This window comes from Vanellus vanellus, assembly GCF_965231255.1.
Source record: "Vanellus vanellus genome assembly, chromosome: Z".
NCBI classification, from domain to species: domain Eukaryota; kingdom Metazoa; phylum Chordata; class Aves; order Charadriiformes; family Charadriidae; genus Vanellus; species Vanellus vanellus.
In genome coordinates this window covers 50,467,463-50,495,269 of record NC_138908.1, presented here as the reverse complement: position 1 = coordinate 50,495,269, position 27,807 = coordinate 50,467,463, and the positions used below count along the sequence as shown (strand labels likewise).

The window sequence follows — 27,807 nt, the reverse complement described above, 5'->3', positions numbered from 1 at the left end:
GGCGCCTTCGCCGCTGGGGGTGGTCCAGCCTCACGCCGGTGGCCGCGTCCGTTTTCCGCCAGGGACCGGGTTAGGGGCGCCGGTGGAGCCGGCCGGGTCACTCGGTGAGGCGAGGCGAGGCGAGGCGAGGCAAGGTGAGGGGCGCGGGGCGGCTGGAGGCGGCTGTGCTGGCCGCGCGGGCGGGCCCGGCCCGGCCCCGCCCCAGGCGCAGGGCCACGGGGCGAGTGTCAGGCTCACGCCGCCGCGCCGCGGGCGGTCGTCAGGGATCGAGCGGCGGTGGGGTTGGAGGGACGCTCCACCGCGGGCCGCCCCTCCACAGGAGGCCGCCGGCGTCTGTCCGTGCTGTGCGGGCACGCGCTGTGGACGCAGCGGGGCGGGCGGCTCCCGGCGCGGCCTGCGGGGATTTGTCACCGCGGCAGCGGCGCGGCGTCAGCACAGCAGCGAAATAACCGCGACTGCCGCCATTGCGGGTGTTTTTAAAATTTATTTGTTTTATTTAAACCTGGTTATTTTGGGGAGTTGTGACACAGAAGTGGTGGGAACGTGTGCGGGTAATCCCACTGCGCTGGTGTGGTAGGAGCACCGGTTTGAATCGAGAGTCCTTAACAGTGATCAAAAGGCAATAAATATAGGAAATGTGATCTCAGTGCTTCAAGCGACCAATTTCTATTATTTAGCTTAATTTAGCTTGTTGTAATTACTTTTGGTAAACTGGTATGGACCAGATCTGAAGGTGTGATGCCATGACACTCCCTCTCTGGTTCTGTTCCATTAGCAATGTTGTCCTTCTTAGCATTAGGATGCTATGTTGGGTTTGCGTGTCAAGGTTTTGGTAGTGTAGGGGCTACAGGGTTGGCTTCTGTGGGAAGATGCCGGAAGCTTTCCTTATATCCAATAGAGCCAATGCCAGTCAGCTCTGAGATGGACCCGCCGCTGGGCAAGGCCAAGCCCATCAGCGACGGTGGTAGCGCCTGTGGGATAACACCTTATCCTGTGGGGTAAGGGCCTAGCAAACACATCATATGAAGAGCGGTTGAAGGAGCTGGGACTGTTTAGTTGGAGGAGGAGGAGGCTGAGGGGAAACCTCATCACTCTCTACAACTATTTGAAAAGACACTGTAGAGAGGTTGGTGCTGGTCTCTTCTCACAGGTAATTAATGACAGAACAAGAAGGAATGGCTTCAAGCTCCAACAGGGTAGATTTAGACTGAACATTAGGGAAGAATTTTTCACAAAAAGAGTGGTTGGGTATTGGAATAGACTGCCCAGGGAGGTGGTTGAGTCACCATCCCTGGATGTGTTTAAGAGACGTTTAGATGTGGTGTTGGGGGATATGGTGTAGGGGAGAACTTTGTAGAGTAGGGCAGATGGTTGGACTCGATGATCCCAAGGGTCTCTTCCAACCTAGACAGTTCTATGATTCTATGTTTAGGAAAGGGTAAAACTGCTGTGCAACATCAGCTGGGGGAGAAGAGCGAGAGTATGTGATAGAAACAACTCTGCAGCCACCAAGGTCAGTGGAGAAGAAGGGGAAGGGCATGCTTCAAGGGCCAGAATAGAGATTCCTGTGAAGATCATAGGGAAGCAGGCTGTCCCCCTGCAGCCCACGGAGGCTAACAGTGGAGCAGATACCCACCTGCAGCCTGTGGAGGACCCCACACTGGAGCAGGCGGATGCACATGAAGAAGCCTGTGACCCTGTGGAGAGCCCATATTGGAGCAGGCTCCTGGCAGGACCTGTGGACTCATAGAGAGGAGCTCATGCTGGAGCAGGTTTTCTGGCAGGACTTGTGACCCTGTGGAGGACTCATGCTAGCGCAATCTGTTCCTGAAGGACTGTGCCCTGTGGAAAGTACCCACTCTGGCGCAGTTCATGAAGAACTGCAGCCTGTGGAAAGGACCCATATTGGAGAAGTTAGTGAAGGACTGTCTCTCATGAAAAGGACACCATGTTGGAGCAGGAGAATGCAACCCTCATTCCCTGTCCCCCAGCTCTGCTTGTGGGGAAGAGTTAGAGAAGTTTGGAGTGAGTGAAGTTGGTGCCAGGAGGAAGGGAGGGGTGGGGCAATGGTGGTTTTAGATTTCTTATTATCCTACTCTGATTTGATTGGCAATAAATTAAATTAATTTCCCCCAGTCACGTCTGTTTTGCCCATGATGGTACTTGCTGAGTGATCTCCCTGTCCTTATCTTGACCCACGAGCGTTTCATTATATTTTCTCCCATCTAGTTGAGGAGAGGAGTGATAGAGCAGCAGCTTTGGTGGGCACCTGGCAGCTGGCCAAGCTCAACCCACCACAGATGCTTGCTATTCATGTTGATTATGTTGGGAAAACAAGCCAGGGTCCCTTTCCTATACCTTGTCTCTTTTAAATTTATCTTCTGAGTGCGCGTGTGTGTGTGTTGGGGGTTTGTTTGGGGTGGGTATTTTTTATCTGTGTGGTTGGTGGTGTAGAATGCCTCTTCAGCAATGAGAATCAGAAAAATACAGCTAAGGACAAACAAACAAAAAAAAAGATGTGAGGAGAAGTGAGATACAATTAGTTATCGCTTAACAAGGTAGGTTGCTAAGGTACATGGGATAAGTTTGGGGATGTTTAGTACCCAGTGTATGCCTGCTGAGACCAGCTGTTTTGGCAGGGACCTTTGCAGTGTGTTAGGACAGGACTTCTGTAAGAATCTGCAAGATAATTATTCCCTTTCAAAGTATTCCTGTATTGTTTTTCATTTCTGGAGGCAGGGAAATGAGAAAGAACTGCTCACATGGAGCTTGTTTTGTGTATGGATGGATTTGTTTCAGGGTGATGTTCCTTCATTTGCAAGGGATGTGTTTTGTTTCACACTAATCATCTCTGTCAGCTACAACATAGGAATAAACTATACAATGCTCTAAGTTGTTAATGTTAAAGAAGATTCTGCTGAGTGGTTTTTTGAGGCAGAATGCTGTCCCAAATGTTATAAGCTGGGGTAAAGCTTGTCAGTAGTTTTCAAGGCTGTTGTTGATAAGCTGTAGAGACCCTTGCCAGCTCTCATGAGCCTGGCCCTCCCTGTTTTTGTGGTAAAAGACAGTAAAAAATAGGAAACACTCTTCTGCTGTTGCTTTTCCAATTCTTGGGGTTGTTCTGTTGAAATTGTGCCATTCCTGGGAAGGAGGGAAAGGGACTGCAAGAAATACTGATGCTTATACTTAATTTATAGAAGAGGCTTGGAGTACTGACGACATTGGGCAGTAACCAGGGTTTCTGAAGGTGACAAAGCAGTTGTTTAGAATAGAAAGTGGTCTCCAAATTAAAGTAGCTACCAAAATTGAAGAAGGGGAATAAAAACTCCTCACCTTTTTGTTTTATTTCTTTGTTTTCATAGTGTCTAAGTCTTGACCTGATCTTGATAGCTTTCATGTCTTCAGTGCCAAAAAGCAAGATGCTGGTTTAAGAAAAGGGCTGGGTTTGTTTTGGTTTGTTGTTGTGGTTTTTCTTGGGTTTTTTTTGTTTGTTTGTTTGCTTTTTACTAACTCCAGATTCAGGTAGTGCTGAGGTTCTGTTTTACAAGTCGTACTTAGCCAACATCACTGCAGAAAATTCCATCTTTTGACTCTGCAGTTACTACCAACAGCAGCTGTGCTTCTCCTCTTAAACATGTTCTTCTTACTGTCTTTGTCTCATCGTATCCATTACTCTGAGTGAACAAATGATGGTATGATGTTTCCATGGAAGTTATTTGCTATTGGGAAGACTGGAAATGATGCTTTGAGATGTGGGATATAAATGAATAAATAGCATCATAGGGAGGCGTGCCCAGCTCAAGAATGTGTTTAGCGGTTCCTAACCGTTTCCTGACTGAAGTCTTGAACTGCTAAGTTCAGTTGACCTCCAGATGCCAACATGAATGTTATGTGAAAGTATCTCTTCAAAGCTTTCAAAGAACAGTAGCCACTACCCTTTGACTGGGTATTATTTCCTTAAAGTTTTCGTTTTGGTGATTTTTAAATTTGCTGAATGTTGTCTGTGAACTTTTTACCTTTTCTCAGCAGGATAAAATGTTAATGTTACTCTGACAACACTGCCAGTAATCATACTTCCATGATCTGTTTCTCTGGGGTTGCAAAGTCAGCAGAGAGAAAGTTAGTATTCCAAATAAACCATAGTGAGGAGAAAGACTTATTTTTGCACACATTAATAACTATGAAATCATATACATAGGTTAGGGAAACTAAAAAATAGTATTTAATGTTTGTATTTTAATAATATGAAAGAATAGCACAGTTACAAAGAGATATCCTGTTAAGTATGTGTTTGAGATAAAAAACTTTCTGCTCTTTGTACCTGTGCAAAATCCATATGGGAAATAGATAACAAAACAATTTATTAAAAGTAAGCTTTATTCTCTTTTTTTTCTCTTCACAATACTTGAGCATTAAATGTTTTAGTCTATGTATATTTTATAGCTTCTAATTCTTTTATGTAATTTCTAAAGAAAGATAACCTTTCTTAGTATTAAGCTTGTAGGCAAATTCATGCCCGCTCAGCAGACTCCCGTCCAAAGACAGAAGTGCTTTTTTGAATGATGATGTCAATGTGATGCTTGAATTCTTTTTGTAGGTGTCCTGGTTTGGGGTAAAACAGAACCAATTTTGTTCAGTAACAGCTTCTTAGCTAGGTCTCTCTAACAACTGAAATTAACTGCATATTGTGCAGACAGTCTTCACTCTCTCAGAGTGATAAGACCTATGTTTATAGCTGATGCCCAGGCGTGGGATGCAGAGAGGCTCCTGCTTATACTTATTGCTATAACACCCAAGGCCAACCAACTTTGTTATTTGCCATGTTGGAGGGTCAGAAGCAGAAAAGCATAGTGGGGTCCCACCTGCAGGGAGGAGCAGACAGGACAGGTGACCCAAAACTGACCAACAGGGTATTCCATCCTATCTGCCTCGTGCTCAGTATAAAAGCTGAGGGATCAAAGGGTCAGCTCTCTTGTTTAAATTGCCGACGTCTGAGGATGACTCTGCTCGTCTGCCTGTGATCCCGATCCTGAATACAGATCTGGAATCCAGTTCCCTTCCGTCACTGAGTCCAGCCTGGGACTGCCCCGGTGCCAGCCAATGTCGCGATTGTCATCTCGGGAGCTTGATATGGTTTTGTATATATTTTTCATTATTTCTTCTTTTTATTTTATTATCAATATTTCAGTAAAGTAGTTTAGTTCCTTCTAAACTCATAAGTCTCTTTTTCCTCCTCTGCCTCTCTCTTTGAAGAGGGGTAGAGGGGAGCATGTCAGTCCCATCTGTGGTTCCCCAGGTCCCCAGTAGTGGATTTGGCCTAAACCACAACAGTAGGTAAGGGTGATGGCATTTCTAGCTTGTCAGGTTTCTAATACAATGTGTTTTTAATGTGCTTTTCAAAAAATGCCATTAGAGATGGATGCTGTGGATTCCTGCATTTTTTGCAATGTTTTGCAATTGCATTGCCATCTAAGCTTTGCAGCTATATACAGGGTGGTTCCCAGTTCTAAAGTTCAGATCAGAAACTATGCAAGGATCTGTTCAGCTGAGGGTGCACCTTTCTCCTGCTTTCTACAGTGAGTTTTTATTTCGCTATGGTACCTTTGGTTGTAAATGGCTAGAGCCCAGAAGGAGTGGGATGAGGAAGGCCAGTAGCAGAGTACAGCCCCTGAACTTCAGGAGAGCAGGCTTTGACTTATTCAGGGGATGCTTTGGTAGGGCCCTGTGAGAGGTAGCTTTGAAGGGTGAAGAAGCTCAGGAAAGCTGGCAGAGGTATAAATACAGCACAAGGTGCAAGAAATTACCATCTCAATACTCAGGAAGCCAACTTGATGTATTGGGAGACTAAACTGTGTGCTCCAGTGCAAAATTGGCAGCATACAGGAGGCAGAAGCAGTGTGCAGAGGCGCGGTTTAGAAACATTGCTTGAGCATACAGAGATGGTGTTAAAAAAGCCAAAGCTCAGCGTGAATTGAAACTTGCAAGGGATATCAGAAGCAACAAAAGGAGCTTCTACTGTTACATTAATAGTAAAATGTTGAACAAAGAAAAATGGGATGGTTTTGTGATGCTAAGAGAACTGGCTGTTGCCCTTGTGAGGCTGCTCTCTCTTAAACTTCAAGAAGTAATGGAGATCTGCAATGACTGCAGAAAGGCAAATGTTGACCCATTTTTGAAAAATGCAAAAAGGTCAGCGTGGGGTACAACAAGCATGTCAACCTCACTTTAGTCTGTGGGAAGATCATGGAGTGCATCCTCTTGGAGCACATTTCGGGGCATGAGAAGGAGGATTCAGTCGACTACAACTCAGTCAGTATTACTTCAGTCCCTGGGAAGGTAGGAGAACAAGCTGTGTAAAAGACATTTTCAAATGCAAGAAGAACAGGGTGTGACTAAGAGCAGTTGGCGTAGAATTACCGAGGGCAAATCATGTCTGCTTTATCAACCTCATTGCTTTCTGTAATGAGGTTACTTGTGCTGTGAGCAAGAGGAGGGCAGTGGATGTTGTATACTTTACCAAGACCTTTGATACAATCTTCTATTGTCTCCCTGTCACCAAATTGGCGAAATATGGCCTGGGTAAGTGGACAGTGTAATCGGTGGAAAACTGGCTGGATGGTTGGGCTCAAAGGGTGGTGTTCAGTAGTGTAAAGTCTATCAGACTGTCAAGTCATGGTGTCCCACAGGCGTCAGTAGTGGACCCAACACTGCATAGTGTCTTCATTAATGACTTGGATTATGAGATGGAGTGTACTCCACATTATACGCTGACGCCAAATTGCAGAGAGCGTTCAAAGCACTGGTAAATAGGGTGCTTTTTGGGTAGACCTGGACAGTCTGGAGAAATGGACTGATGAGAACCTTGTGCAATTCAGTATGGAGCCATACGAGGTCTTGCGTCTGGAATGAAACAATCCCGTGCACCAGTACAGGCAGGGGCTCACTATCTCAGAAGCAGCTCTACAGAAAAGGCCCTTATAGGGGTGTCCTAGTAGACACCAAGATGAACGTGAGCCAGCAGTGCAGTGTGGCAGCAAGGAAGGTCAGCTGCATTTTGGGCTGTATTAGTAAGAATGTGACATCTGTGACCATGATTGTTTCCCCTGGTGTGGTACTTGTGAGACAGCGTCTGGAGTGCTACACCCGGAGTTTAGGCTCCCCAGTACAAGAAGGACACTGATGCAAGTCCAGTAGGGGCCACGAAGTTGGTGAGGGGTCTGGAGCACAAAACGTAGGAAGGGAGGCTGAGAGAGCTGTGTCTGTTCAGCTTGGAGAGAGGAAAGCAAAGAAGAAACATTATTGCCAATTGCAACTACCTGGGGGAAGGATGCAGAGAAGATGGAACCAGACTATTTTCAGAAGAGCATAGCAATAGGATGAGAGGCGATAGGTACAAACTGGCTATGTTTAAATAAAAAGTATATTATATACAAATAAAAATTCCTATTAGGAAAAAGTTGGGTTTTTTTACCGTGAGTGTTATTGAATATTGGAATACCTTATCCAGGGACACTCCGTCCTTGGAGGTTTTCAGGACTTGACTGGACTTGGCATAAAGTGAATGGATCTAATCAGACCAGTTTTGATGAGGGAATTGGACTAGATGACCTTTGGAGATATTTGTTCCACCCTAAACTCTTGATTCGGTGATTCTTATTGGAAAGAGTAAACAGGGGTATGGATTTACCAAGTTAGGGTGGGTTATATCCCCTTCTGTTCAGCACTCTTAGACCTCATATCGACATGTCCAGTTTTGGATCCCCTAGAATGGGAGAGACACTGACCAGCGGCAATGGATTCAGGAGAGACCATTGAGACAGTGGGGCTGGAGCCCTTGCCCTGTGAGGAGAGGCTGTGGGACTGGGGCTGGTTCACCTGGGAGGAGAGACAACTTCATGGATACCCAACAGCAGCCTTGGTACCCATGGTGGGGGCGGAGATGAAGACACAGCCTGTCTCTTCAGAGCAGTCTGTGGCAAAAAACTTTGGGCTAGTGATGAAGAGAAATCTTTTCTCAATCAGGACAGCTCAGTAAGGTGGTGCATTCTCTGTTCTAGGACACTTTCAAGCCCTGATTGGACGAAGCATTGAGCAACCTGGTCTGACACCATGGCTGAACTTCCTTGGAACAGGAGGTTGAACTAGGGGCATCCTTAGGTCTCTGCCAACCTTAATTATCCAGTGATCCTGTTAAATTTCCAGATATTCCTTATGCACACACAAGTGCCTCTGCTGAGGGTGAATCCTGAAGACTGTTTAGATGGCATTTAAATTCATTAAATTGCATTGATATAGTTGTTGCATTGTCAATATCTTGTAGAAGTTTAGTGTAGATTGATTGAAATTGAGGAATTGTTTCTGATGATGGGGAGCAGTAGACTTCTAGTCTGCCTAGAATAGCTGATCTGTGCTTTCGTTGAAAGTATGTACTATACTAATGGTTCTCTACTGTAGTTTCTCCTTTTAATATGAATAATAAAAATTACTTGATGGTAGATAGCATATAATTCCAGTGTGTTTGTGTCAAAATTACACAGGAAGGAAACTTATGCCACTTTGCTGCTTGTTAGGTGGAACTGGAGGGGTTTGTTTTTTGTTACTTGGTATATACAAATAGGCTGCATGCTTCTAGATCCACTTGAGTTACTAGATGTACTCAACAGATCTAGGTATGTCTGAAATTTTTTTTTTGTAGCGATCATATTTCTTTTTTTAAAAAAGCAAGAGGTAAACTAGTTTAATGTGTGTTCATTTATTATATGGACACCTATTGTCTCAAAATGCAATTAAATCTTTTCTAAAACAATGCAAGCCCATACTGGCATCATTCTGAGTGCAGTTAACAGTGTTGGTCTTTTTTTATCCTAAACTTTCAGAAATGTAATTCATAACTATATGGGAATATTTTGCTGTTTAACTGCCAGGAATTTATATTCATTGAGGTGGTAACTATTAATTTTAAGTTTTCCTGCTGTGAATGGAATGTATTGTGGCACGTGCTGCATTTGCATTTTTGCCGAGTTTAATTCTATCTTTTTGAAAGTAAGTGGCAAGATTCTGAAGGCATCACACTGATAACACGTCTCGAAGTTGTAGTACTGGGCATGTATATGTTTTCTCAGTGCTTATTGCAAAGGATTACACTTAGGTTTTCAGCAGGTGCTAGGTTTTTCTATTTTTATAAGGAAGCCATCCCAAGTGACTGGAGGGGTGTTTACAGTAAACTGAAACATTTGAATATTTGCTGTTGGCCATCAGTTTCATTGGTGTGCAACAAGGTAAGCTGAGTTCTGATTTCTTTCCAATTTAGGTGGGTACCTTCGTATTCCAACTTACAGAGAAGGGTTTTTTTGTCAAGTATTCCATCCCCTAACTACCATTACCACTTACAGTCTCACAGGTGGGTCTTTTGTTTGTTTTACTTCTGTTTTTGCATGAAATAATTGAAAAAATTTTGGAGAATTTTGCATTTTAAATAAAGTTTTAGAAACTGTGAATGGTCCTCTTGAGCTGTCCCATTTTCACGTCAATGAGATATACTTAAAATGCTTTCAGAGTACACATAAGCTGTGCCATATAGAACAATATATTAGCTCCAGCTCTGAGAAATGTTGATCACCCATTCTTTCTGCAAGACCAATGAGTATTCAGCAGTTCTTGGGTTTAAGCCCATAAAGCAAGGTGATATGGTAGACTGAGGGGGAAGAAAATACTTTAATGCTTACATCTGCTGTTAAATACAACATAAATCTTGTGCGTTTTTTGTTGTGTTTTTTTTTTTTTTAATTGCAAATAGCATGGTTTCTTTCCTAGTCGTAAGTATATGTTTCTAATCTCTCTTGCAGTGTCATATGACAGAGCCAAAATGTTGGATGACATTAAGAAGCGGCTTGAATTTCCTAATGCAGTTATTCAGTCACAGGTAACTTTTTTTAAAAGCCTTAAACAAATTGAATTGTCTGTGGAAACCTTTGTTTCAAGGCCTGCTTCATGACTGTAAAAAGGTGATAAGGAAAACTTTTTTTTTTCCCTCTCCAAACACAGAAAACCTTCCAAGTAGGGTATTCTTAAGTTGCAAACAAATGCTAATTGCCCTTTCTGTGTAACCCAAACATTGGACATAACTGCTTATCACTGTAAATTCTCTGCATGAAAATCAGAAACTTCCCAGGACTGGAAAGTTTTAAGTAGTGCCAAATGGTTTTTAGTGACCCAGATCTCCAGCGAAGCCAGGAGTTACCAGATGTCATGTTTGGGCTCAAAATACTTGACAGTACTTTATAGATCTGTCTTTAGGACTGATCTGTTTTCTTCCTATGTGATTAGAACTGAGTAACTACTGCAGTCTTGTCTGTCATCAAAGAAAACTGCTCTGCTGTGATCAGCAGACCAAACCCCTTTATTTTCAGATCCATACATTGACACCTGATCATGTTCACCTGAAACTTTCTCATGTGCATAAAGTGTTTATCATAGTATTTTTAATGGACAGGAAGGAAGAAAGTAATAGGCTGTTTAAAAAAAAAAAAATACACCTACCTTGCTTTGACCATCTCTCATTTCAGTATTAAAAACGTATCTCTTCAGCTGTAAGATCATTGCTAACTTCTCTGCTTTCTTCCTCTTCTGTTCTGAATTCAGGATTAAAAATGTAGCCATTTGTTTGATGGAATAAATTGATGTGAATGCAGTCTGTGCAACCTGGTGTTTCTGTTGTCTCTTCAGCTCAGCTCAGTCTACACTGGTTTACAATAATTAAGTTTGAAAGAGAGACATGGAAGTGTCCTTGTGATCAACTTGGTATTTAGGAGAGGAAATCATGTCCCTGAAAGCTAGAGTTTATCTAAGGTCTAGCAGTGTCTTGTACTGCAGAGTTGGACTCAGCATCTTTGAACCAGTTGGTCTTTCTTCAGTGCAGAAGAATGTCCCCATGGTACAACTTTTGCTGAAGTGTCTTGGCTCATCGCTACAGCTGCATATTGTTAGTGGCTACTGGGGTGCTTTGGTTGATTTTTGTGCTGTGCTTTGGTTGTTTTGCTGGTTTCCACTTACATTCTGTGACCCCTGAAAAGCATGCTGTAGTCTTCAAACCATCATCAGGCCAGCATTCAACCTCGTGATGGATGTCTCCTCTTTCTGGACGAACCAAGACATCTGCTTTGCAGAGCACGTAAGCTACATGGTCAAGTATCAGCCAAGTGAGGAACTTGAGCATTGTTTTGTAGGTCAAAAAGTTTTACTGGTGAATAAAGTTCTTGGAATGCAGTGGGCTAATCCACGTTTTTTACATTCTTGTATAGCTCACTGCAAAAGCCACTTTCTATTGATAAACTCCTTTTCCAGTCTAATGAAAGTGTTTTAAGGATACGGGTGTGAATTAATTTCTGAAGTTCCTTATAAAGAAAAGGAAAACTAAAAATAATAGAATATTCACTTGGTAAGTGCATTGGGGGTTTCAGTATTTCAGTCCACGTTTAGATTTTTAAAGGCCATTTGAGGAAATTGGACATTCCTTCTATTAAAATAGAATGAGATGCTTAATCTTAAACCTCAAATGAGTAAACATATGCTGTTCTTTAGAACTGAAGCCCTGATTCTTTAGAAATTAAGCATTTTTTTGTAGGACCTCGAAAATTTAAATCTTGTTCATGATCTCTACCACAGAATAGCTTTATGAGGAATACTGTTAACTTCAAATGCCTTGTTTAAAGTAAATGAAACGTTTCTGGCATTAGCTATGCTGGGTGATATGTAAAGGGTTTAAGCTGTGCTAGTATCTTTGCCATCAATGTGTTTAGTAAAACTTGTGATGCAAAAATTTGGGCAAGTTGCTTAGATTTGCTGTGTTCCACTGCTTTTCTTGCTTCCACTGCCTTGTATAGTAAAGGAATTAATTACCAGTGCTGTTAAGTACACTGAGATCTGTACAGCTGTGGAGCTGTAAATGTCTATTACAGTTGATACATTAAAATGTCTGCAATTCCTGAGTATGTACCTGATTCTAATCTTTAAGAGGTTCTGTACAAAGAGACCCTTGGATCTATGGGGAGGAGCGCTATGGAAGTTTGTTTCTTGTCTGTCTCAGGATAAAAGTAAAAATAGTATGCCAGCATTATGGAGATTTTTGGCACTAAAATATATTTCAGCTTCCATACTAGTAATTCTGGTGTTTCAAATCATGATAAAATGATCATATGCAACAGCAATGTAAATTCTTCCTAATGGAGAAGTGAAAAATAACACTTGATCTGCATGCGTTTTTTATTTCTTTTTCTCTTTTAGGCAGTAGGACATCTGATTGCTGCAGTACTGAAAGAAAATATTTCTTCCGAGAAGATCAGACAGGCGTCTGACCAGGTCTGTGTCATTCTTTCACTTCTGTCTCCTCTCCCATCCATACATGCTTATGGTTTTCTGTGATTCCCCATCATTCCCATGTAATTTTAATAAATCCTGGAAGTTAAGTAAGGTAGTTAGCAATGTGTGTCTGGGCATACAGTTAGAAATGGTAAATCTCTGGGATCAGAAGAGCAGTTTTACTTCCATCAGAAATCTTAATGGCAGAAGTCTTAATTCTGCTGAATACCAACATCTAGATATGCTCAGTTTAAGAGAGTTTTATTTGAGTTTATTTACGTTACTGCAAGTGAAGTGCTATATGGTGAGACTTTGTCACTTGAGTAGGAAAGTCTTTTACATCACTATTGTGTCTCATGCTTTTGATTTCAGACTCCTGCTCTGAACTTGCTTTGGGAGAAGTGCTGCAGTGAGAATGTTGCCTTGCGAACAGCCTGCTCTGAGGGGTTGGTGGCACTTGTTGCAGAGAAACATGCTGAATTTGACTATGTTCTTCATGGAGCTCTCAACCTAATTCCCTCAGCAAGGTAGTGTTTGGTTGCCTGATTTTGTGCCTTTTGTCAGCTGGTTATCAGGCACTGCTTTTTCCTTGTAAATACAGGAAAAGAGGAGAGGTTCTGTAAATGACAGTATCTTCAAATTAGCTGTGGCGTTAGGGACTGACATTGCCACATTACTCTGCTGAAGACTGTTGCTTTCATCTTGGCAGTGTGACAGTCTGGGTCTGACTTTAAGAACTCATAGAGTATCTTATGCATGTAAGCTGAAATTATTAACAGTTTAGACTAATGCTCTGAACTTTGAACTGTGGAACCTCAGAAATCAATGCACTGACTAGTTTTGTTGCCTCTGTCATGGGGAAGGGGGAAGAAAATGGCAGAAACTTCCATTATGGAGAAGAGAAATAACTTCCTAATCAGTCTGTTCAAATAACTAGTTGCTCACATAGAGTCACCATAAGGCTGTAGGTTGGGATTAGGAATGCTCGGTTTTGTTTCCATGTCTGCTAAGGAAACAATCACTTTACCTGACTCTGCAGCTACTTCCTGTTACAAAGTTTTGCAAATATAATGCTTACATCTCACAATGTTGTTTTGAGCTAGACTGCCTGTGCAGCATACTGACAGAATGCAGTTATGGGGGAAGAAGACAGTGTGCATAAAACTTATAAATGGGAAGTCAAGTGATCACTGAGGCAATGTTTCCTTTCAAATCTACTAACCTTATAAAGTTCCTTGGGTTATCTGTCTCTCTTCTGATTTTTGGCAGCTAACTGGATTTCTGCACTAAGCTTTCTCATTCTCTTCCTAGAGAATGCTAGAGTTGTTTTCATCCAAGCCAGCTAATTGGTGCTACACCTGTGATGTATTATGCTGGTATTATGCTCAGCATAGAGGTTGCAAGAACCATGCTATTCAAGATACGTTTTTCACCCCTTCTAACCTTCACATAATCGTTTTTAGGCTGAGGTTTCTCATGGTCAGTCTGAGCCAAAGGTGAGTTTAGGTTTGAGTAAACTAGTGAAATACTTAAGATATCAGATATTTTAAAAAAGACTGTTTCTCTCTTTGTGACTTGCTTTATTACCGCTAGGATCTTACTGTGCTGGTTCTATGCTGAGTTTACAATAGGGGGTTCTGAATCCCTAGGAAAGGTTTTGTAAGTGTATTTTTTTATATAGTATCAATAATTTAGGTAAACCACAAACAACAACATTTTACTAGTTCAGTGTGGGGTTAAGGGAAGAATCTTCATTATTAACAAAGATGTAAAAGCACCTGTGCTTGGACTATAAGGATCTGAGTCCTGTGGGGTAAGGTGGACGGGGAGTTTCATTAGCTGTGGCTTGCAGACTAAGAAATGTGAGATTCCTGTTCAACTAAGGGTTTGTTATGGTATCAGTGGTTTAAAAGTAAATGAAATGTTAATACATTTTTTTACTTCAGAAAATAAAAAGTGTAAAATGGGATATTTAAGATTGTGTTAACCTTAAAAACATAATAAGAGATATATGTATTGAAAGGCTTGGATCTGCCCCATTTCTACACTGTTCTTAGATTTTTCCCTGTGGGAAACCAACACATATGACTCATTGCTATAGTAAGTGCTGGCAAATTACCCAGGAACCTTTTATGTATTTTTGGCTCCTTCCCCCTGCCCCGAGCTGCCACGATTCAAACTACATCCACTATGGATTGCAAAGCAGGGTTTATATAGCCTAACCAGAGAAGTCTGTGAGTTTAAAATATCTGTAGCCTCAGGAGCTGATTAAACTTGACAGTTTCAGACTAGTTCATTTCAGCACTGATACTTCCTTTTTTTCTTGACTGCTATTTTAGAATTGCAGCCTGCTGTTCCTCATCCTGTTCCCTGCCAAATTTTCATCCAGGTTTGCTCCGTGGCTTTGCACTGCTGTGTGCACAGGGTCTCTAAAATAAAGTAAATATGAAACTAGCAGCCAGTGGCAGCCAGCAGAAAGGCACTTGCAGCTGCTGAGCACCTTTCAGTGCTGAATGGAGTTAGGTGAACTTTTTATTGGCAAAGACTACTCATCTTGTGTTCTTGCTTCTGTTGCTTCTGTTATGATGAATTTAGCAGGGGCTTAGTGCACCTGGTGTGTTTTATTTTGTCAGATGTATCAAATTCTGCACACTGTGGAAGACATTTTGCTTTGACAAAGGTGAACATCCAGTACCTATCTGAGTTTATTTGTTATATGGTTCAAGATATCTGCTCATCTGTTCATATCTGTCTGGTGCATCATTGTACCATCACTGTTTCTTTACACCCAGTGTTTAGTTTCCTTTGATGCCCCAAGAGTTTAAACTTCAAGGAACATCATATTTATGTGTGTATATACATATATACAAAATATGGATATGTGTGTGTATATATATACATATACATTTTTACGTATTTTTAACATTGCTCTCCAGCTTTCTGTAGAAGATGACAGGAAAACTGTGGCCTGTATTCAGTAATGAATAAGCATAAATAATCAATTCAATCTATTAAAAAACTGGGAAAAAATTGAATTGTGTAATCTTTAAGAAATTCTTAGTAGGATTTCTCTGTGTATGTGTGTTTTCAGAGTGTTTTTATCACCTGAGCGTGCATGCCTGTAGGAGATGGGGAAATCCTTGCAATATGTCACATGATTGTGCTGTATGTGTTCAGGAGCTGAGAGCAAAGCCTAACGCAGCCATTCTCCCCCTACCTCCTGCCTGGGAATTAGGACCAGCAACACAGGAATTTCAGAACAGGGAAGCCTGTTTTCTTATTGAGTGTTTTATAGTTTGTTTTTCCCCTCACTTCATGGTTATCCATTTGAAGCTGGGGAATGTTCTAGCAAATTCCCATTTAACTGACTCTTTCTAGCCATTAAGTATCTGAAAGGTTGTTGTTCTCTCTGTCTCCCCTATACCCCTCCAAAAGACTCTCCTTTCTCCTCTGTGTGTTATGTTGGCTATATTGGGATTTGGAAGCCTGCTGCATGTCTTCCTGTTGGCTGCTTTGCAGCAGAATTCTGCTGAACCTCGTGTTTTCTTGTATGGACAGATTTCAGTGTTTTGAGAGCCAGATATCATGACAGCCAGTAATTTTAAAGATTACAGGCACATCCTATAATTGGTCCTTTTTTGAAATAAATAAATAAATAAAAAAAACCCCAGAGGCGTGTTCTGTCAATTTTGATCTGGGTCAGTGTTTACAGCACTGTTGGCAAAAATATGAAAGGCATAGAAGGGAGAATATGCTACTTTGCCTGTATCTAGAATATGAAACTAAGCATTTATTGGTGGCGAGATTCACTGCGGGAATCTCTGTGTTTCCTGGTGCGCCATACCAGCTTATGCAAAAGAGTCTGTCTGCAGATGGTGATAGGTATAGTAAAGGTCTGGCAGTTAAAAGTGGTATTTATATGTTCCCATTTTCTTTTATGAATGATTTTAAGGTTTTTTTAGGTTATGGTTCTATAATCAATATGATTCTTTGCCATTTTTGAATCATGATATTTTTTTTGTGATTACATGGTGTTACCACACATTGTGTTGATGTTAGTCCAGCCTGTGTATGTAAACTGTCTTTTAACAGTGTTCAAGTAAAGTCTCCCTGTTCTTTGGTAGAAATTGCTTAAATTTGTTCAGACTTCTTTGGTATAGCTTAAAAGTCTAAATGTATGTATATCCATTCCATCCAGAATGAGCGACTCATTCTGGATGTCATCTCCAAACACGTCGAGGAACAGGAAGTTATTGGAAGTGGTCAACATGGATTTACCAAGGGTAAATCATGCTTGACCAATCTGATAGCTTTCTATGATGTTATAACTGGTTGGCTGGATGAGGGGAAAGTTGTGGATGTCATCTACCTTGACTTTAGCAAGGCTTTTGACACTGTCTCCCATGACATCCTCATTAGGAAGCTGAGGAAGTATGGGCTAGATGAGGCGACAGAGAGGTGGATTGAGAGTTGGCTGCGGGACAGAACTCAGAGGGTTGTGATCAGCGGCACAGAGTCTAGTTGGAGGCCTGTAACCAGTGGTGTCCCCCAGGGGTCAATACTTGGTCCAATTTTGTTCAATATATTCATTAATGACCTGGATGAGGGGGCAGAGTGTATCCTCAGCAAGTTTGCTGATGATACCAAACTGGGACGTGTGGCTGACACCCCAGAGGGCCGTGCTGCCATCCAGCGTGACCTGGACAGACTGGAGAGCTGGGCAGAGAAGAACCTAATGAGGTTCAACAAGAGCAAGTGCAAGGTCCTGCACCTGGGGAGGAAGAATGCTAGGCACCAGTACAGGTTAGGGGCTGACCTGCTGGGAAGCAGCTTGGAGAAGAAGGATCTGGGGGTCGTGGTAGACAGTAAATTATCCATGGCCCAGCAATGTGCCCTTGTTGCCAAACAGGCCAATGGAATCCTGGGCTGCATAGGTAAGAGTGTGGCCAGTAGGTCGAGGGAGGTCATTCTCCCCCTCTACTCTGCACTGGTGAGGCCACAACTGGAATACTGTGTCCAGTTTTGGGCTCCCCAGTTCAAGAGGGACAGGGAACTGCTGGAGCGAGTCCAGCGAAGAGCAACTAAGATGATTAAGGGCTTGGAGCTTCTGCCTTATGAGGAAAGGCTGAGAGAGCTGGGACTCTTTAGCCTGGAGAAGAGAAGGCTGAGGGGAGACCTTATTATGGCGTACAAGTATCTAAAGGGTGGGTTGAAGGAGGATGGAGCCAGGCTCTTTTCAATGGTTCCAAGTGACAGGACAAGGGGCAATGGGCACAAGTTAGAACACAGGAAGTTCCGTTCAAATACACGGAAACAGTTCTTTACGGTGAGGGTGACAGAGCACTGGCACAGGCTGCCCAGGGAGGTTGTGGAGTCCCCTTCTCTGGAGATTTTCAAGACCCGCCTGGATGCAGTCCTGAGTAATGTGCTCTGGGCAATCCTGCTTTAGCAGGGGAGTTGGACTAGATGATCTCTAGAGGTCCCTTCCAACTCTGATGATTCTGTGATTCTGTGATTCATAATTTAGGAAGATGTTTGTGGAGCATACTGTACTCTATGCCAAACAGTTAATATTACTGTATCTCAGTTTGCTCATGTCTTAAATGAGGATGATGGTTGGTTCGTCCCGTGAGAGGGTTCCATAAATTCTGCATAATTCCTTGTTTCCAGCTTGCTATCTGAGGAGTTCCTGCAGTTTTCCATTCACTTATGGAGAAGTGGAATTACAGATAAAATAGATTTCTCAGATTTTTTTTTTTTTTTTCCTGCTGGGAAGGAAAGAAGGGGGAAGAGTAAAAAAGAAAAACATAAAAAAACCTTAGTAGCCAATTGTCTTTTTTCTCCCTTATCTTGATCTGTGTGATAGAAGTAACTTTTTCAGGTGACATTCTCTTATTATTGTATATTGTGTTAGCTCTTCCTGTTCATTATGTGAATAAAGTGAGAAGTAATTATGATTTATTAACATGAGTATTAAACTGTCTAATAGATTTTTAGGGGATGATGATGCAATTGTATGGCATGTTCTAAATGAATGAATCAACTGTGACTTGTTCCTCTGATGCTATTTTTTTCACCTTGTGAGAGTGTTACAGGATATTTTCTTGAGAATGGATTGATTTGGATGTAGCATAGTCTGGTTGGGAAGGTGTGGAAAGATTGGAGAGTTGTGGAAAGCACTTAATTATGAAGAGGAGAGCAAAATTTTGAAGGTTGTCCTTGTAAGATCAGTCAAGGAATTATAAGCTCTAGACTTCTTGGGCTATTTGCTGAATGGTGATAGAGTGATCGTGCCCCCCCCATCTTGTGGTGAACTTTGTTAATTTCATCTCTCCAGGATAATATGGGAAATCCTATTAAAATTACAGAAATACTGTTTGTTTTTTTTCTTGAATTTTCCTGAATGGTAGATTAAATGACATGGGAGGAGGGAGATAAAATAGCTGTATGTATCTATTTTATGTAGTCCTTGGCTCTTGAGATCAAAAGTCATCACAAACCAGATGTATCGAGTACATTTTCTGACAATGTGATTTCTCTTGCTCCCTTCAGTGGCATGGTTGAAATTGTGTACCATGTTGGATGTTTACCTAAATACTTGCATTCAGAGAAGAGGTAATTTTTGTTTTTTAATATACTAAAAGCACTGCTTTCAAGTAAGCTGGATGCAGCAAATATAAGATACAGTAGAAGCAAGCCATCAACAGTTTTAATTGATACATTAATTATTCTCTCTGCTTCTCATTATGTGAAAAGGAAAACAAAGACACGTGGATGTGCAACTTGCCCAAAATTGTGTAGGCAGGCATGAGGAGGCTTCTTGAGTGTCAATTTTGTTCCTGGATTCCTCCTGTTATGGAAGAACTGACTACATATGTGATAGTAATATTTCTTTTTGTCACCAGGAATGTACATGGTTTAGTAAAAACTATTTGGAAATTACTACAAATTCAAGCTATTCAACTGGAAAAAGATGGAGGTGACGTGGTTTGGAACCTGTATGGAATCAGGTTAGTTTCACATCAGTTTTATTAAGATACCATAATAACTTTTTGTCTGATTTGCAGAAAAACCCTAGATTAAGTGTTGATACTGGCTTCAGTCTGTCTCTTTTTTTCTGTCTGTGTGCGTGGTTTCTTTTTATGGTGTGTGGGTTTTTGTTTTTGTTGTTTTGGTTTTTTGTTTTTAACTGTGCAGATAATCAACTGCTGACACAGTTTGCCCAGAGAGGCTGTGGAATCTTCATCCTTGGAGATACCAAAACTTGACTGCATGTCATCCTGGGCAGCCTTCACTAGCTGACTCTGCTTGAGCACATAGGTTGGACTAGGTGATCTGAGGACATCTCTTCCAACCTAAATGACTCTCTGATTCTGTGATTTTTTTTTTCAGTTGAAAGTTTTAAGGAATTTTTTCATACAGGGATAAGATTGCCACCATATGTTCAAAAGGGGCAATGGCAACATGAAGGCTATGTGTGAGAAAGAATGAATAAATACTGGGACTTGTTCAAATACAATGGGTGACTGCTAATAGTCCTTTTAATGAGTCTTTTATTTTAAGACTGTGGCCTACTTCCCTCTCACTTGCTTTTTTCTCCTTTATTCCTGTTATCAAAGTAAGGTTCCTGACTGTTTTTACTGTTATAGTTTTTGCCATGGAAAAAGAAATGATTTAAAGATGCATCCAGAGCTACTCATATACAGCTGCTTATCGTGCAATAGCAGCCTTCCTAAGGGGACATCTTACTGACTTCATCCACGTCTTGAGAAACCATTAGTCAGTGCTGACATTAACAGCCTCTATTGTGTCTTTTCTGGAGAAGGTGCCAGCTTGGTAGATATCATGAACATTTTTCAAGTTGCTTTTTGTGCAGTTAAGAGGTGTCATTGTAGCAGGTTGTAGCTATAATGCTTTAAGGATATAAAAGGCACTACTTGGAAGACAGGAGTCATGTCTTTACTTCAGCAAAATGGAATAGTGAAGAAAAATGAAACAGATTTTGGCGTGCTGGATGTGCTTGCATTCCTGAAACCTGTGTGCCTTGGTTTTTCTAGCTATTTCAGTTCTTTCTACTAAGTCCGCACTAAGTCCACAATATTATAGAACAGTTTTAATTGAAAAGGCAGGTAATGAAGCGTAGTGGGATGGAACTCTTAAGGAAACTTTCTCTTTAGTAGTAAGTAAACTTATTTAACGTCTCCTCGTAGAAGAGACTAAGTTAAAGCAACTTAATCCAGGCTCCGTGTGAAAAAGAATATAGTAGGATGTGGCTGGAATAAAAAAAATAGCTTCTCACCAGTAGGGTAAAGAAAGATTATTACTTTGGGGTTTTTTTGCCTCCCCACCTACCAAGAGAAAAAATTGCTGGTAACATACAAGGAAGGTGAAATTTGATCATTTAGAATGGTTTAAAATAATTTAAAGTAATAGAATACTGAAAATAAGCAGCAGACTTGTACTTAGCCAATACTTTTTCTTGTTTTTCCTTTTGCTTCCAGTTAACTTTAATGAAGAGAGATGTCCCATTGTTTGACTTAGTTTTGAATATCTAATAGGTCAAGGCCCTATGATTTTGAGATCTGACACTTGGTTTCTAGTGTACAGAAAGTCCTGTCTTTATTTGGTGACTTGTTACATAACAGTTTTTTTAGTTGCATTCTATCAAGTGCCATTTAAACTTGATTTCTGAAAAAAATAAAAGAATACATACAGTAACTCACCAACAGTAACCTCCGATACAGTGTTCATATATTATGCTGTCAACTGTGCAAAAGTGTTCCATATGGAAGTCCTCAATGAAGAATCAAAAAGTACCAGTATGTTCTCAAATAGTTTGCTGTTGCCATCTCTCCTGGGACATTTTAAAACCAGTATTACAGAGTAGTACATAAATTTGGTTTAGACCAATGTTAATTCTGGACAACAGAATTACTTCTATAAAACTGCTTCTTGTGATGATGTAATACCACGAACAGTTCCTGAAAAGAAATTGGAGAAAATAACGTCTTGCAGTTTTGGGGGTTTTATCTGGTTATATTGTACTTGGTCTGTTTGAGATGGAGTTAGCTTTCCCCATAGCAGCCATTATAGCTCTGTGCTTTGTGTTTGCAGCTAGAACAGTTGTGACACACCTCTGTTTTGGCTACTACTGAGCAGTGCTGTCTACCTAGCCCACTCCCACCCCTTCAAAAGCCAGTAAACTGGGGGCAGGAAAGACTCTGGGAGGCAACATAGCCAGGACAGCTGACCTAAATGGACCAAAGGGATATTTCATACCTTATGACATCGTGCTCAGCAATAAAAGCTTAGAGAAAGGAGCTGGGTATTCATTATTAAGGTATTTGTTTTCTGAAGCAACTGCTACCCATACTGAAGCCCTATTTCCCAGGAAGTGGCTGGACATCACCTGATGATAGGAAGTAGAGAATAAATCTTTTGTTTTCCTTTGCTTTCACATACAGCCTTTGCTTTTCTTTATTAAACTGCCTTTATCTTGACCCATAAGTTTTTCATCTCATTTCTCCCCATCCTCCTCAGGAGGGGGAGTAGGAGAGCAGCTTGGTGAGCACCTGGCAGCCAGCCAAGGTCAACCTTCCACATAGGTTTTCTGATTTCATCTGGGGAAGCCTCTGTAGTTTTAATGCTGGGATTCTCCACTTTCTGTAAGCAAATTAACCTTGGAAAATAGAGAAGAGATTACCTCTGTTCCTACAGAAAGTGGGAAGTGTCCCTTTTACCCTAGTAAGGTAGAAAACGGCCTCATATATCACTGAATTTTGGGGTTCCTAATTGTTTCCATAAGTTGTGTAAGTACTGCTGGGTTTTTTTGTTTCATTTTTTTTTAATAACTAGTATTCTAATAGTGGATAATTACCAAAACAAATAGGCTGTGTTTTTTAAGGATGTGTGAAAAAAGTTATGTGATTTTTAAATTCACATGTGGGGTGATCTGCATTTTTTGTTATAAAATTATAACCAGCTGTAGCAAAGACAGCAGTAGTCTGCAAGTTGGTCTCACTGTGGACTGGAACTGATCATTCACAGAGGATTTATTATCTCTTGTTTGACATAAAGTTGTATGATTCCTATGCATATTAATATAGATCTCCAGTAACATAGACTCAAGCTGAATTGAGTGGGAGGGCAGAGAAGAGCGGTTTTTGAGGAGCACTTGACAGCATTCTCAGTGGAGGTGGATTATGACAGGCATTTACAGAACTTTGGCTGTACATTTTTGCTGGAAGCCATTAACTTTTTTTTTAGTGAACTATTATTTTACATTATTTTTAATGATTCACCACGCATGGGTTTTATTGTATTAAAATTCTGGAGAGCTGCCAACTTCCTGAAGTCCAAATTCAGAGCAGGTAGAAAAATGCTTTAAAAATGCATATTCAATGGAGTATACTGCTGTTCTGTCTTTCTGAAAGGGCCAGGGTCACAACTGCATATGCAGAAAAGTATGTTGATTGCAGACACTGTTTCCTCATACAGAAAAAGCAATCTGTCACTGGATTTGTGCTCTAAATCAGATTGGAGCTCTCTTTTGTTCAGAGATGTAACAAAAAGGTTGAGATAAAACAAAAGTATTTTTTGATTTTTAGGTTATTGTTGCCCCTTATGTAAAATTTATCTTTGTTTCCCTAGACACTTAAGTATTTGCAGGTGGATAGCTGCTGTTGTGCATTTTACTTTATCCTGAACCCACTGACAATAATTTATGGTAGTAGCACTGTAATGTCATTTAAAAATATGCATTTTACAGTGCTGTGCTAGCAATTCTTAAGTTAGTGTTGATGATGAATTGCATCTACACACCTAATTTTTCCTATGACTAATAGCATTATCAAGTGGAACTTTTTTGGGCTGCACATTGTGGTGTTTCATTATTAATCACTGTTCACTATGGAGCTTAGCCAATTTCTTTCATCATCCACTTCAATGCAGTTATATTAGTTTCAGAACACACAATCTGTCATAAGAGGCTTGATTTTTTTCTGGATAGTAAGCCATTTTAGTTTTAGACTTGGTGTGTCACATGTTGACTATCATAGAATCATCTAGCTTGGAAGGGACCTTTTAAGATCGAGTCTAACCATCAACATAATGCTGCCAAGTCCACCCCTAAACCATGCCCCTAAGCACCACATCTACACATCTTTGAAATACCTCCAGGGATGGTGACTCCACCACTTCCCTGGGCAGCCTGTTCCAATTTGATAACACTTTTGGTGAAGAAATTTTTCCTAATTTTTCCTGGTACAACTTGAGGCTGTTTCTTGTTGTCCTGTCACCTGTTACTTGAGAGAAGAGACCAACACCCACTTCTCTACAACCTACTTTCAGGTTGTTGCAGAGAAAAATAAGGTCTCCCTTTAGCCTCCTTTTCTCCAGACTAAACAATTCCAGTTCCCTCAGCTGCTCCTCATAAGACTTGTTCTCTATACCCTTCACCAACTTCATTGCTCTTCTTTGGACGTACTCTATCACCTCAGTGTCTTTCTTGGAGTGAGAGGTCCCAAACTGAACACAGTATTTGAGGTGTGGCCTCACCAGTGCCGAGTACAGGGGGACGATCACACCCCTAGTCCTGCTGGCCACGCTGTTTCTGATACAAGTCAGGATGCTGTTGGCCTTCATGGCCACCTGGGCACACCGCGGGCTCATATTCAGCCAGCTGTCAACCAACACCCCCAGGTCCTTTTCCACTGGGCAGCTTTCCAGCCACTCTTCCCCAAACCTGTAGTGCTGCATGGGGTTGTCATGACCTAATTGCAGGACCCAGCACTTGGCCTTGTTCAACCCAACTGACAGGCATGGGTTATCAACCACCTGTCTAGGAAGCCTGTTCCAGTGTTCGACCACACTCCTGCTGAAGAAATGGTTCCTAATGTCCAGTCTAAGCCTTCCTTGGTGCAGCTTTGAGCCATTCCCACGCATTCTGGTGCTGAATCCCAGGGAGAAGAGATCAGCACCTCCGTCTTCACCTCCCCTCCTCAAGAAGCTGTCGAGAGCAATGGTGTCGCCCCTCAGCCTCTTTTTCTCCCAACTAGACAACCCCAAAGTCATTATCTGCTCCTCATAGGACATCTTCCACCCCATTCATGAGCTTTGTTGCCCTCCTCTGGATGCATTCAAGGACCTTCACATCTTTCTTAAACTGTGGGGCCCAGAACTGCACACAGTACTCGCAGTGAGGCCACACCAATGCTGAATACAGTGGGATAATTCCCTCTTTCGACCGGCTGGTGATGCCGTGTTTGATGCACGCTGGGATGTGGGTTGCCCTCTTGGCTGCCAGGGCACACTGCTGACTCCTGTTGAACATAATGCCAACCAGCACCCCCAGATCCTTTTCTGCAGGGCTGCTCTCCAGCCACTCCTCTCCTAATTTAGACTTGTGCCCAGCATTACTCTGTCCTAGGTGTAGAATCCAGCATTTTGACTTGTTAAATTTCATCCTATTAATCATAGCCCAATGCTCCAATCTATCTAGATCCTTCTGCAAGGCCTATTGTCCCTTGAGAGAGTCAGCAGTACCTTCCAGTTTGGTATCATCGGGGCATCCAACTCCTGCATCCAGACTGTTGCTAAGTATGTTGAACAGAACTGGCCCTGAGGAACACCACTGGTGACTGGCCACCAGCCAGATGTAGCCTCATTCACTACATCCTCTTGAGCCCTGCCCTTCAGCCAGTTCTTCACCCAGTGCACTGTGAATCTGCTCATCTCACAGCTGGACAACTTGTCCAGAAGGAAGCTGAGGGACAGTATCCAAAGCCTTACTAAAATCCAGAAAATCTACATCCACCACCTTGCCTTCCTCCACTAGGTGGGTGGTCTCGTCATAGAATCAGATTAGACAGGATCTTCCCTTTGTGAACCCATGTTGACTGTGCTTGATGATTGCATTGTCCTTTAAATGCCTTTCAGTAGCACCCAGTGTAATAGTCTCCATAATTTTTCCAGGTACTGAGGTTAGGCTAACAGGTCTGTAGTTCCCTGGGTCTTCCATAATGCCCTTCTGGTAAATTAGAATAATGCTGGCTAGCTTCCAGTCAGCAGGGACCTCCCCAGCATCCCAAGACATTTGGTAGATGATTGAGAGGAATGGTTACCAAGAATGCAGAGCCTGGTTCTTGGTGGTAGGACAGTGGGTGGTGTGCATAAGTTTATGACCAGGAGTTTCTGACTGGGTGAATATAAGGAAAAATGTTATGCTGAAGTAAGGTGGCATCTGCAGCTCTGGGAACTATCCCAGTCATAGGCTGCAAAAGACTTCAGCACTGAGACTGAAACCTACTGTGACCTCCCCCTGCCTTTTTTTTCCCCCTATACCTATTAGACAATGGTACTTTCCTGCTTTCCAGAGTGATTTTTCGCTATTGCAAATAGAATCTCTTCTAATGTTCTATTTGTTAGAAGACGGATCACTAAGAGTGCAAAACTATATGCTTTAATACTGCTGAGTGGTTTGGAAGCAGACTTCGTCATATTTTTGCTTTTCTCTTCCCTTATTGTTCATGTGACTTTCCTAAATGCTAAGCCAGCACTAGCTTAAAAGCTGTTCAGTTAATCCAGACAGAAAGCTAAATAATTTGCTCCTGAAGAACTTGTCCAGCTGCTTTATTTTTAATTCTTCTTCGTTGGTATGTACATGGTCTCATTATCTTAGCATGAGATCACCTCCAAATTTAACTTGCTTTTTTAACAGAGTAAGCTGAAAGCTACTAATTATTATTCTATGAAGATTTAAATACAATATATTAAATTTCCTCTCTTTTAAGCTTCATTAAAGAGCTGCTAGACATAAGATGTCAGGTTCCGTTGCTAAATTTCCTCTGTCTTTGGGTACAGTAGCCTTGTGGGTGCCCTCAGTTCTGTTTGCCTGTATGGGTTTTGATTTTATTGCTCAGACACTATATGTAGTTTTCCAGCTTTATTATTGATTTTGTAATTATTTCCAATATTTAGGTCCTCTTACTAAGAATGTTTACTTCCTCATATTTATGTATTATGATAATGCCATGTTCATGGCAAATGAAGGACTGGGGAAGGACTTTTTACTAGGGCATGTAGTGACAGGATGAGGGGGAATGGCTTTAAACTGGAAGAGGGCAGGTTCAAATTAAACATTAGGAAGAAGTTTTTCACTTTGAGGGTGGTAAGGCACTGGAACAGGTTGCCCAGAGAGGTTGTTGAGGCCCCATCCCTGGAGGCGTTCAAGGCCAGGCTGGATGTGGCCTTGGTCAGCCTGGTCTAGTGAGAGGTGTCCCTGCCTATGGCAGGGGGGTTGGAACTCGATGATCTTCAAGGTCCTTTCCAACCTAAACCATTCTATGATTTTATGAAATAGATTTTGAAGATAGATTTGTGGTTATACTTCTGAGTCCTGTTAGTGTACGGACTCTAATGTGTCTGTATATGGAAATGACTTAGCAACATTTTTCTTTATCTGACTTCACTGTATTCCTGTGAATTTTTGCTGTTTTCTTAAAGACACAGTTGTTTTCGTGTCTGAATAGAAATTACCTGAATCTGGTGTAACTTTCTTGCTGACAACAGTACGTTCTAAACATTCTCTTGATTTAGACTAGCTGCTTCTAGGCTATGTCCTGGGCACTGCAGTTAGGTCCCTCTCAATAAATAAAAGCTTTTTCTTCATGCCTAAAAGGATATTAGCAATGCTGTTTGCTTTGTGAATATCCTTCCATGGCAAGAAGTGCTTTGTCAGTCAGAGTAAATTTCCTGCATACTCCCACCTTAAGATCCAATGTAGTCTGAAGTTTTTGAAGAGAACCATTTGCCCAAAACTTATTATGGAGCCCCCAATATAAGAAGAACATGGACCTGTTGGAGTGGGTCCAGATGAAGGCCATGAAGAGGATCAGAGAGGTAGAGCACATCTCCTATTGAGACAGGCTGAGAGAATTGGGGTTGTTCAGCCTGGAGAAGGGAAGGCTCTGGGGAGACCTTATAGCAGCTTTCCAGTATCTTAAGGGTGCCTACAAGAAAGTTGGAGAGGGACTTTTTACAGAGGCATGTAGTGATGGGTCGAGGGGTAATGGCTTCAAACTGGAAGAGGGAAGATTTAGAATAGATAATTAGGAAAATTTTTTCTTTCTGAGGGTGTTGAGACACTGGTGGTGAGACACTGGTGGTAAGACACTGGAACAGTTACCCAGAGAAGCTGTTGATGTCCCATCCCTGGAGGTATTTAGGGTTGGCTGGATGGGGCTTTGAGCAACCTGGTCTCTTGGGAGGTGTCCCTGCCCATGGCAGTGGCGTTGGAACTAGATGATCCTTAAGGTCCCTTCCAACCCAAATCTTTCTATGATTCAGTGATTCTATGATTTTCTCTTCAGGTATCTCAGAATTCTTACTAAGATTGTTTTGTAGCATGTAAGGATACTGCAGTTATGTGCTGTTACCCAAGCTGTGGAGTTC

The 27,807-nt window shown here is 41.7% G+C and overlaps 1 protein-coding gene across 1 annotated transcript in view; it reads left to right on the top strand.

The window, feature by feature from the left end:
- Window positions 1-9,343: 9,343 nt before the first annotated feature.
- FOCAD (focadhesin) overlaps window positions 9,344-27,807 on the top strand; it is a 123,421-nt gene continuing 104,957 nt past the window's right edge. Inside the window, exons 1-5 of the mRNA XM_082497005.1 lie at window positions 9,344-9,400; window positions 9,846-9,922; window positions 12,283-12,357; window positions 12,730-12,884; window positions 19,263-19,367. Coding sequence (XP_082353131.1) covers window positions 9,866-9,922; window positions 12,283-12,357; window positions 12,730-12,884; window positions 19,263-19,367 — 392 coding nt within the window. The 5' untranslated portion in view covers window positions 9,344-9,400; window positions 9,846-9,865. The remainder of the gene's footprint in view (window positions 9,401-9,845; window positions 9,923-12,282; window positions 12,358-12,729; window positions 12,885-19,262; window positions 19,368-27,807) is intronic.